Source organism: Protopterus annectens, chromosome 3.part0, assembly GCF_019279795.1.
Source record: "Protopterus annectens isolate FY-2018-M chromosome 3.part0, PAN1.0, whole genome shotgun sequence".
Lineage (NCBI taxonomy): Eukaryota > Metazoa > Chordata > Ceratodontiformes > Protopteridae > Protopterus > Protopterus annectens.
Genome location: NC_056731.1, coordinates 373,066,506 through 373,078,800, shown reverse-complemented (window position 1 = coordinate 373,078,800; position 12,295 = coordinate 373,066,506). Strand labels below are relative to the sequence as shown.

The 12,295-nt window shown below is 43.5% G+C and overlaps 1 protein-coding gene across 1 annotated transcript in view; it reads left to right on the top strand.

Moving 5' to 3' along the window:
• LANCL2 (LanC like 2) overlaps nt 1-12,295 on the top strand; it is a 543,796-nt gene that overhangs the window by 455,772 nt on the left and 75,729 nt on the right. Inside the window, exon 8 of the mRNA XM_044064819.1 lies at nt 10,882-10,954. Coding sequence (XP_043920754.1) covers nt 10,882-10,954 — 73 coding nt within the window. The remainder of the gene's footprint in view (nt 1-10,881; nt 10,955-12,295) is intronic.

The window sequence follows — 12,295 nt, the reverse complement described above, 5'->3', positions numbered from 1 at the left end:
ACTTAGATGACCTCCTTTTTCAGGCACCATCTCCACAGATTCTACTTCAGCATCTTCACTTTGCCATTTCTCCCCTGCAAAACCTGGGGTTCACTATAAATTTCTAAAAGTCCTTCCTGACTCCTTCACAGTATCATGTGTTTCTAGGATGCAGAATTCAGTTTGTTCCAATGCTGGCATCCCTGCCTCCTCCCAAGCCCTTAACTCTTGGTGCTTTCTTTCACTCCCTTCTTCTTTTGGCCTTAATTACGGCCAGGAAATTTCTGAGCGCTCTGGGTTTCGTGGCCTCCACCATTCCTATGCTCCCTGTAGACAAACTCCACATGAGAAAGCTTCATTGGTTTCTAAAGTCGGTTTGGCTTCAGCACACTCATCCTCTAGAATTCGTAGTCCCTCTTCTTTCATGCCTCAAGCTAGAATTTCAGTGGTGGATTTGGCAATTGTCACTCAATGTAGGGCTTCTTTTTCAACCTCCAATCCCCTCTCAGGAGCTGTTCAGACACTTCAGACGTGGGATGAGGGTCTTCCTTCAGGGGTCTAAAAGTGCAGGGCCTGTAATCACTTCAACAAAAGAAAGACCATACCAGTGTCAAAGAGATGAGAGCTTTTCTGCTGGCTGTTCATGCATTTCATCGTCTCTTCATTACAGAGACCCTCAAGGTACTGACAGGCAATACCACAGTTATGTGGTATGTCAACAAACAAGGGGGGGCAAGATCTTAACTCCTGTGCAGTGTGGGAACTAGCTATCCAGTGCCAAATGACACATCAGGCAGTCTACATTCCCTCCAGTCAGATATTATGGCAGACTATTTGAACAGGTCCATATCACACTTCCACAAGGATGCTTCACAGGGCTGTGTTTCTGGACTTTGTATACCATGGGGGGGGGGGGTACTCCTCAAGTAGCTATTTTTGCCTCCCTTCTAACAGACCACTTCCTCTTTTTTTTTTTGTACCAGAGCCCCATGTCCTCTGTTCTGGAAGGTGGATGCTCTCTCTTTTTCCTGGAAAAGGTATGTTTCTGTATGGCCTTCCTCTCATTCCGAAAGTCCTGTTCAAGATAAAACAGGATGGTCCCAAAATCTTGCTGGTGATGCCCTTTTAGGTCAGATAGCACTGGTTACCTCTTCTTCTGCAGATGTCCTTCAAGGATGCATCTGCAGTCCTTACAAATGGGTTGTCCTGTCGTCAGGCAGCCCTTCGGTCGGCCGGATTCCAAAGTCTGGGTCTGGCTTCGGCTGGTGTCGCACTTCACCCGACGTCATCGCTGCAGTTTTTCGGGTATAAAGGCATCAGCCGACGCCATTTTCCTCAGTCTTTCTTGCCGCCTGGCGCCCAAAGCAGAAGCTGTTCGCAAGTGCCGGTCGGTCAGATCCAGAGATTACTACTACCGAATACTACTTCGAAGACTTCTAAAAAGCTAAGTACCCCGTTGGGGACTCTTTCTTGCCTCAGCCGATGTCAGAGAAAGTGAATAACTGTTTATCTTGTGGGAAACAAATACCTCATAAAGATTTCCACTCCTACTGCATACATTGTTTAGGCCCAGACCACGACGTAGCAGCTTGTCTTGCCTGTGCTTCTTTTAACCGGCGGACGCTTAGACGTCGGTCGGAGTTTGCTGAACAGATTTTCGGCTCTGATTTTGCCTATATTATGCCGTCGGATCCTCCGACTACGCAAATTACCAAAAAACGCAAAGAAAAGGACCGACACTCGCGGTCTGCGGTTTCGAGTAAGCAAACCGCGAGTGTCTCGGTTTCGGCCGAAACCGAGAAAGCGGTTCTTTCTTCAGCCGAAACCATGCCTTCTACCGAGGCCTCTTCTATCCTGGTAGAATCGGCTACTGAAATCCAACCTTCTGTTGCGGTTTCTCAGGAATTATCAGACACTATTCCCCTGGATGTCTCTTCCCCTGCACGTGGAGCTGCTAGGCCTCCTGCAGCCATGTCTATTAAGGCCTTTGCCAGGGCTAAAGCAGCCAAAGCTTCAAAAACGGTGCCTGCCAAACCCTCCTCTCACAGGCCCAGCACCAGCTCCCATATGCTTTCTTTGGCTGAGGATCTCATTTCTTTAATTCGTGGATCCCACCCTCATCCAGACAGGACCTCTCACCCACCTCCAGAAAAGAGGCCTAGAGCAGAGCCCCCTGAGCCAGTATCCTCAGATGATTCCTCTGATGACTCAGAACATACAGACCCTCCTGAGGCTCCTTATTCCCCTTACGAAGACTCTGATGCTGAAGAGTCCATTCTTTCAGCTTCTCCACCTGAGGAATTTTCCTTTGGGGAAACCTTGCATGCTATGAGGGAACAATTTCAGTGGCAGGGGCAAGATTTCTCAGACTCCAGAAAAAGGCTTAGAACCTTTCTACATTTGCCACAACATAGGCCTTTAGCTATACCTCCAGTTCTTTCTGTTGTAGATGATGCATTTAACGATGCTTGCACTGCTCCTGATTCATTACCTCCGGCTCCTGCTAAGCCCGATAGGTACTACAGGGTCCCGGACACTCATCACCATTTATACAAGGCTCCTTTTGCAGATCCAGAGACTATCTCCCAGGGCCCTAAAGCTGTAGCAGCTACTTCTACTAAGAACCCCCTCCCCTCTGAAAGGGAATCCAGATCCTTAGAGAGATGGGGTAAAAAAGTTTACACCTCTGCTACTTTGTCAGCTAGGGCTTTGAACTGCCAATTCCATATGATTCAATATCAAGAGTTTATGCTTGACCAGTTAACTAAAAAGCTGTCCTCTGAAGAATCTTTAGATAAAAAAAAAATATATATATATATATATATATGTTCAGGATATGGTACATAACATACAGCAGGTTAGTAACCATTCTTTAAAATGTGGCTATGATGCACTGGAGGCTCCCTTTAGATCAGCCATGACTGGCACAGTTATCAGGAGACATGCATGGTTGAAAGAACAGGCATTACCAGACCATGTCAAATCAAAGCTTTTGGATGCACCAATGGACAAGGTCAATTTATTTGGTTCCCCTGCACAGCAGGTACTAAAAAAGATGGAAGAGAAGGCGAAATCTGTACAAACAGTGAAAAATTTCTTACAGGTTCAACCACCAAGGTTTAGCAGGAACTGGCCCTCCAAGAATTGGTCCTTTCCGGACTCCTCTAAGACACAGAGAGGCAGGAATAGGCGTTCTAGAGGCAGAAATCAATCCAGGGGTGCCTACAGGGGACGCCAGTGGCAAGGTAACAACCAGCGAGGCACGGACGCAGCCACCACCACTACTACAACACAATCACAGTGACTTGGCGGTGGCACCACCTACCAGGGAGCAACTAGAAGCACCTTTAGGCGGAAAGCTAACTTTATTTTCAAAGAACTGGCATTGCATCACAAGGGAAAAATGGATTTTGCAAACTATAGACCAAGGTTACAGGTTCCATTTCCATACTCTACCAGGAAAGAGAGGAATGCCAAACCTACCACCTACTCAAAGGGCAGAAGCTCTAAAGCAAATATCTCAACTATTAAGAATGAGAGCTGTCGAAAAGGTACCATCTATGGAGCAAGGAAAGGGATTTTACTCCAGACTCTTCCTAGTACCAAGAAAAGAGAACAAATGGAGGCCTATTCTAGACCTGTCCGCTTTAAACACTTCCGTATTGTCCCAAAATTCAAAATGCTGACCTTACAGCAGCTTCTTCCCATGCTGGGCAAGGAGTCTTGGCTGGTAACTCTAGATCTCAAGGAGGCATACCTGCACGTCCCCATAAGACCTCAGAATTCTTGCAGGATCAGAGCATTATCAATTCTCAGCATTGCCCTTTGGCTTATCTACTGCGCCCAGAGTGTTCACGAAATGCCTGGCATCAGTAATTGCTCATTGCAGACTTCAGGGGATCCAAATTTATCCCTACCTGGACGACTGCCTGATACAAGCGGACAACAAAAGCAAGGTAACAGAAGACTTACACAAAGAGTCATGTATCTGCTGCAAGCCCTGGGATATACAGTCAATATAAAAAAGTCAAGGCTGATTCCATCCCAAAGAATAACCTTTCTGGGTGCAGAGCTGGACACATCAAAACAAATGGCATTCCTAACTGCAGAAAAGAAAGAGCAACTACCTCTCTACTTCTTGGCATTAACAAAGCAGAACCATCTAACTGCAAGAAAAGTACTACAAGCCCTAGGCTTCATGGCATCCTGCATAATTCTGGTCCCTCATGCCAGACTGCATATGAGAAAGCTACAGTAGTACCTAAAGAATTTGTGGTCCCAGCACAAGCACAGCCTAGAAACCAGAATTCCAATAATCCCATGCCTGAAGCAAGAGTTCCTATGGTGGGCTCAGGCATGTCAGTCAAACACAGGATTGCCCTTCTGCAACAGTCAACCAAGCCAAACCATCACGACAGATGCCTCAGACCTCGGTTGGGGGGCACACATGCTGGGCAAGTGCATACAAGGCTTATGGACTCAAGACCAGCTGCGCCTGCACATAAATCTAAAGGAAATGCTGGCAGTAAAATTGGCAATCCAGTCATTCAGACCATTTCTCCAAGAAGGTCAGTTGGTGATAAGGACGGACAACACCACAGTTATGTGGTACATCAACAAACAGGGAGGCACACATTCATATCCTCTATGCCGGCTGGCACTGGACCTATGGGATGTGGCTCTGAGTTACAACATTCAGTTACAAGCAATTTATGTACCGGGAAAAGAAAACATTCTAGCAGACATATTAAGCAGAACAACCACAGATGCCCACGAATGGATGCTGCATCCGGACATCTTCAAAGCCATCACAAGAGAATGGGGATTACCACAAATAGACTTATTTGCATCCCCACTCAATCACCAGCTACAGAAATTCTGCACAAGGACGTACCACCCACTTGCTTGGAAGGTGGACTCCCTATCTTTCAGTTGGAAAAACATGACAGCATATGCATTCCCACCACTTCCTTTGATGCACAAGGTGCTTCTCAAGATCAAAGAGGAACGTCCAAGGATCATTCTGATAGCTCCAGACTGGCCAAGACAACATTGGTACCCATTGCTGAGGAGCATGTCTCGGGAACAAATATGGACACTACCCCTGATACCATTACTGTTAACACAGAACAACTACAACATCCTGCATCCAAACCTGAAAACTCTGCAGCTAACAGCCTGGAACATTACATAACAGCAGTTAACCCGAATTTATCCCAAAGGGTTAAAGACATAATCCTGGAGGCTCGTAGACCTTCAGCAAGAAAGAATTATGCAGCAAAATGGAAAAGATATCTCATTTGGAGTACTGCAAAGGGAAAAGATGTGACACTGGTAAACATAGCCAACATCCTGGAGTACTTGGCAGAGCTCTTCCATACAGGCCTGTCCTATTCTTCCATCAAGATACATGCATCAGCTATTTCAGCAGAATACAGCTTGGATCCTCCTGTCTTCTCTCATCCTCTGCTCAGACAGTTTCTGAGAGGAATTAAAATGTAAAACCTCCCAGGAAACCACCATTGCCAGCATGGGACTTGAACTTTGTGCTAGAAAAATTGACTCTTCCTCCTTTTGAACCAGCAGCAACAGCAGAATTACAATACTTATCCTGGAAAACTGCTTTCCTGCTGGCAATAACTTCAGCAAGAAGGGTCTCTGAACTACAGGCATTAATGGCAGTGCAACCCTTCCTGATCTTCCATCAAGATAGAGTGTCCATGAGAACAAATCCTACATTCATGCCTAAGGTGGTATCCAGAGTGTCTTTAAACCAGGCTATCCACCTACCTACATTCTTCCCCAACCCACAGAACAGGGGAGAAAGGCTCTTGCATACCTTGGATGTACATAGACAATTACGCTACTACCTGGACAGGACCAAGTCCAATAGAAAAACTGACCAGCTTCTGGTAGCATATGCAACAGGAAAGGAAGGAAAACCAATTTCAAAACAGACAATCTCCAAATGGATAGGAAATTGCATTAGATTTTGTTACTCCTACCATGGAAAGAAAACTCCAGAGAACATCAGGCCTCACTCCACAAGGGCTACAGCCACTACCACAGCCTTCTTACGAGGAGTGGCTACCAAGGACATTATAGAGGCTGCTACTTGGACCTCCGTGCATACATTTGCCAAGCATTATAATTTGCCTCTATACTCTAGATCCCGAGCAGGTTTTGCCACTGCTGTTCTGCAAGGGATCCTAACTACACCATAATCTCTCCTTTTTTCCTCCTCCCCTAGTTTAGCTTTGGTATTCTACCCATTTGTAAGGACTGCAGATGCATCCTTGAAGGACATAGTACAGTTTTGTACCTACCATAAATGTAGATGTCCGATAGGAATGCATCTGCAGTCAGGATTACCCACCCACCTTCCCCTCTGTGGTACTCCTAGGGTATTTGCCATCCTTCAGCTAGCTTGGGGGGGATCTATTATGGTGTATTTGTTTGTATATATGTACATACATGCTAATTTTATGTGTTTGCTCTCTATTACTTGGAAGCATTGGCATTTATCCAAATTTAGCCATCCAAGAGGGCACCTGGCATCTGGGGCAAGAAACACTGAGGAAAATGGCGTCGGCTGATGCCTTTATACCCGAAAAACTGCAGCGATGACGTCGGGTGAAGTGCGACACCAGCCGAAGCCAGACCCAGACTTTGGAATCCGGCCGACCGAAGGGCTGCCTGACGACAGGACAACCCATTTGTAAGGACTGCAGATGCATTCCTATCGGACATCTACATTTATGGTAGGTACAAAACTGTACTTTTCCCAAGGGCAGTCATCACAATTCACCTTACAGGGTGGACCTACTCACACAAGACAATGGGGATTTCTCATCCATCCCCACCTGTCCACTCTTCAACTGACATTGTGAGTGATAGGATTTTGATCCCCTGCAGACACCTTTTTTCTGAAGACGTGCTTCAGGGTCCTGCAGGAGGGCAGGAAACCCGCTACAAGGAAATCTTGCTTATCCAAATGGAAGAGGTTTTCTGTGTCTTTATCGTAATCTGGAACCACTTACTGTGGGTGTTCCTTTGGTGCTCTGTTTTACTTGTGTGAATTGCTCAGTGCTGACTTGGCATATTCTTCTGCTAAGACCCATCTATCAGTTATCGCTGCTTGTTTGCCTTTGATTCCCACGTTGGCCTCTAGATTTGAGGCCAAGCAGTTTCTTAAAGGCGTCTTTCACATTAGGCTTCCCAAGAAGCCTGTCCCTCCTTCCTGGCACCTTAATTTTGTTTTGGAAAAATTGATTCTGGCTCCTTTTGAGCCTGCTGCTTCAGCTTCCTTACAGCATTGTTCTTGGAAGACTGATTCTTTTGGCCCTTACTTTTGCCAGATGGGTGTGTGCGCTACAAGTCCTTATAGCTGTTCCTCCTTTTTTAGTTTTGGTGTCCCTTCGTACTAATCCTTGTTTTATGCCCAAGGTGATTAATAAGTTGTCTGTTAATCAGTCTGCTAATTTGCCCACTTTTTTCCCCCGTCTCCTCTGTCTGCAGCTAAAAAGGTTTTGTACACCTTGGATTTGCATAGACATAAAACTTTTGTTTGTTTTCATCCTGTTTTAAGGTTGGCTGCTTCCAAACAAAGCATTTCTTCTTGGATATGTAAAGCCATATATATTTGCTATCCTTTTCATGGGAAGAGCCTTCCTTCTTCTGTTAAGGCTTATTCCACTAGGGTTGTCTTCTTCTGGTGCTTTTTTTCAAGGGCTTGGATACTAATTATGTTCATGAGACAGCAACCTGGACTTCTGTGCATACCTTTACTAAGCAATATAAGTTGGATGTGATTTCTAAGGCCAAAGCTGGCTTTGCCAGGGCCATTCACCTTGGCTTCCTAGAGGGCTCTGTTGGCCCTTCCTCCTCCCAGTTTTCCTGACCTTTTGCATTCTCCCTATTGTAAAGAATGCTGCAACAGTAATATGAAAGGACATCGTACAGTTGTGTAAAATCTTAGCATTACCATAGATATCCTTCTCTTCAGTGTTGTAGTATTCACTCCCACTCTCTTCTCCCTGTTTTTTCCCCCTTCTGGATGTGCTACTTACCTACTTTTATCCTTGGACTGTCATTCCTACTAGGGCTTTTCAGTTCTGAAGATGGTACATTCTGATGTCCCCTTTATGTCCTATGCCATGCGCAGAGAGCATATGTGTGGCATACGGCGCACCCTTTACAAATCAGAAGGCTTTGGTGTACTGGCTGGATGTCTGGCTGCCCTTGGCAGGGGATCCCTATTGTAAAGAATACTGCAACAGTGAAGAATTGGACAGCTACTGTTATAGTAAGATTTTACACAACAGTACTTTTTTTCAACAGCCGTTTGAGCTCCTTAATGTACAAAAAAAAAAAAAACGCTCACTCTGTTGCTGTTACAAAGTTTGTTAATACAAGCATCACTTGAAAGTCACTTTGGTAGGTACAATTTGTAGACATACTTCTCAAACCTCTTAGTGAAGAAATCTGGACAAAGCCTGATATAATGGAGGGACAAAGGCCCAAAAATAAGGACACATTTTTAAATATTTCTGTTATAAACCTAGAAAGTTGCTAGAATAACAGGATTTGTGTTAGCATGCATTTTCTGAAGGCTATGATGTCTGAAACTCAAATACATGTCATTATTTAGTGATTTTAATCCTTAGATTATCCCAATGATTTGTCAAAAAAGTTTTTTATGATGAACAGACCAAAAATTATGAGGCAAAACACTGGACATTCTGCGAAGATCTGTACAGTTGAGAGGTGTGTATTGTAGATCTTCTCAACACTTTGGATACTGTGCTGGCAGGCTTGTCTTTGTTTTCTGCCAAGTAGCAGTAGCATAGCTAGGGTAGGGCAATGGAGGCAACTACACCAAGGGAGGTGGGTAGGGGTCAGCAGATACTGCTCTCTGTCTTCACTGCAGTGCATTACCAATATAAGTGAAATGTTTAGCACTCTGTGTGGCATAAACTGTAGCATCTACCATCTAAAAAGGAATTTTTTTTAGAGCTGAAGCACTTTAGGGTTCTGTGTGAAACATATAAACTGTAGCAAGTAGATGTTACAGTTTGAGGAAATAGAAGAGCCTTTTTTGGGTGGCCGGGGGGTGGGGCTGATCCAAGGATGGTACTGGGAGCCGTAGTCACTAGTTACACCTCAGAGTAGTTTGTTTGACCAGTTGATGAGCATTAAAATTATTCGCTTTTTGCTCCTCTACAGAAAAAATGGAGTTGAATCTGTTTGGAAACCTTTATTGGTCAATATAAAAATATTTTTAGCAAGTAAACTGTTACTAACAACGTTTTTCTGAGTAGATTTTTCTATTTGCTCCATATGATGCTGATAGTTGTCAGAAATGTAAGAGATTGGGCAGAGTTACAAAATAAGGTAATTAAAAATGTTAAAAGACACTTGTTAATGAAAATACTTCATAAATAAGAGAAGAAAGAAAACAAATATGACTGGGTGAAGTTGAGTAAAGGGGTTGTGTTGCAGTCTGGATGATGGATTAGGAGGCAGTACAAGTCTCGGGGAGAAAATAAATGCTTTTGCTCTTGCAGGTGTATTTAGTGACACTGCAGGTAAGAACCCATATGCAAGGAATTATAGCAGTCATTAACAAGCACCTGCATTATTCAAGGATGCACCGTTATTCATTTTTTTTGTATTCTTCTGCCAGTATTAAGTGATTAAAATAATAATTATGGAGAAAATATTGTCGGTCAGCAGCGGCAAAAAGTATAGGAATTAAGTATTCATATAAGGAGGAGGAGGTTAGGTTATAGAGCAGGAACATAGTCCGGAAGAGTTGAGATGATTTTTCAGTATTTGTTTGAAGGTGGTGGTGCTGCCTGTGTTTCTTATAGAAGGTGGAAATGAGTTCCATAGTTTGGTGATGGTGAAGGAGTAGAGGAGTTGACCAGGAGGTAAGGTGGGCTTTTCTACTTTTAGAAATAGATGATTTTCAGATACTAGTTGCCTGCTGGGTTGGTATTGGGTGAGTAGTGTCGAGAGCAGGACAGTCTGTGGGTCTGTAGATTATTTTGTGAGCTGTAGTTAGTTGGGAGAATGAGAGATGGTGGGGGATTTCCAGTCACCCTAATTGTTTCAGTGAGTTAGTGGTGGGATGAGAATTTGTCCTTGTCCTTAAATACAGTAAAACTATTAATTGTTTTTAAATGCAGTAAAACTACTGTAGTATTACATAGACATTCAAGGCTGTTGTTTCATACTATATTACTGAGTTTGAATCCTCCATTTACTACTTGCATGCTGTGCAACTCTCTAGACAAGTCACTTAGCCAGGTCTAAAAGCATGCTTTGGTTGTCTGTGCTGTATGGCCTCTCTTTTTTTTCTTACTGACATTTGTGAAAGTCTGCATGTGACTTTCTGGAGCTACACCTATGCTTGAGTGACTAATTGAATATGGCTGTCTAAGATGGCCACCAGCTTGCGTAGATCTTGAAAATTTTGCTTATTTGCATAATAAAGTTATATTAATGAATTCTCTTTAAGACCAGCCTCTCAGCTGTTCCTTATTTTGACTTGCAATGTTGCACTGTCTCTATTTTACTTGGAATGATTTTTGAAAAAAAGTAAATTATACTCTGTAATAAATGACAGTCATTGCAGTCTCTGTTGCTGTCTTTTATTTACGAAAATGCTTTTTAACTCGCATCCTTTTATTCTGTCAAGTGTGAGTTAATAGTACTATAATTTAAAATGTGCCCTTGCTGTGGGGCTTTGTCTCTTCTTATTGTGCTGTAACTCAAACTTTGGTCGCCTTTAATGTGGATGCTTTGCCATTTTATGTTATAGGTGTAGAGTTGCCTTCAGAAAAAGGTTAAAGTGGGCAGAGATGTGAACTGTAAACCTATTTTACTGTTTGTTTTTAGTTTGCAGACTGGTGTTTAGACTACGGTAGTCATGGGTGTCGTATTCCTGATAGACCATACTCTCTTTATGAAGGTAAGGTTTGTAAAGTAAAATGTCTGTCTCATAGCTTTATGAAAATTGTGTTGATTAGGAATAGTACAATGAGCAGTGGCTTTTTTAAGGCTGTGTCCAACAGACCTAGTTCTACGAGAGGGAGGATGTACAAAAGAGATTGACACAGCTGCATGTGATTTGGGTCCTAACATGCAGATACTTGAAAATGTAGCATTATAGTTTGTAAAATAAAATACATCCTCCATAGAAAAAACCTTGCATGTTTCATTGTGTTGCATGTAGAAGCAAACCAAAAAACACTGAATGCCTTTCAAAAAATGATCATGACTTTTTTAATAGAGTTAAAAAATAAATTCCTTTGACATTCCTTTGTGTGTTTAATTGTGATTCAAAAGGATGTTGCCATTCACCATGCTGGGGGTACAGTTCTAAAAGGCTTGCTGTGTAAGTGGTTTACTCCTTTGTAAGCCTGTCCTGATTCTGTGTTAATGGCTCTGATAGGTAGAGCAGCAGATGTATACATTTTTTCCCCATACTGATTTACAGCATGACTGTCCTTGTCTGAAGGTAAAAGCTTTAGACGAGGACAGCAATTTATATGGATTGTAAGCAGCTAAGGAAATCACAGCAGGATCCAAAAACTTTTCAGGTTAAGGGTCTTTATAGAACCTGTCAAACTTCTTTGGAGCATGAGGCTGGGAATCAGAGGCTTGAAAAGCCAAAGAGAAATGTCCAACAAAGCATCCAACCTGGGAGGTGGGGTGGAGGGGTGTGGGGTTGAAGAAGGTCCGGGTAAATCCATCTCAAGAGCTCACAGTACCTGTTTTGGAGGAAAATGTTGTTGAGAAGAGTAAGCCAAGGACTCTTCACCAGAATCCAAATCTAAAGCTTCATCAGAGGACTCAGACTCCCTGTGACGTATAGTAGTAGTAGAGGACCAAGGAAGAGAAGAAGGGAAGGGTCAAACAAGGCTTGAGGAGGCTTTAAAGCTGTAAGGGTATTAAAAAGACCCTGTGTGAAATCCTGCTATTCCTTGTGAGGATTATTTGCCACAGAAGCCACGTGCCTGGTCTTCTGTTTCTATTTCTGTGGAACATCACCTCTAACAAAACTCTGAGGCTGAGACCCCTGCCTGAGTACCAAGGATTTCTCCCCAACTACTGTCTGGGGAATCCCCCTAAACCCTTTCTATGTCAGCCACCATTCCTCCTCCATGTCTGCAGCAGACGTAGGCACAGCCTCACTGGATGTGTGAGTAGGCAGCCTCATGTCAGCCGCAAACTAGGTTGTGGCAAAGGAAGCTAATGCTGGATTTCATGGTCATTGGAGTCTTCATCCAACCCGATGGAGATGTCTGGA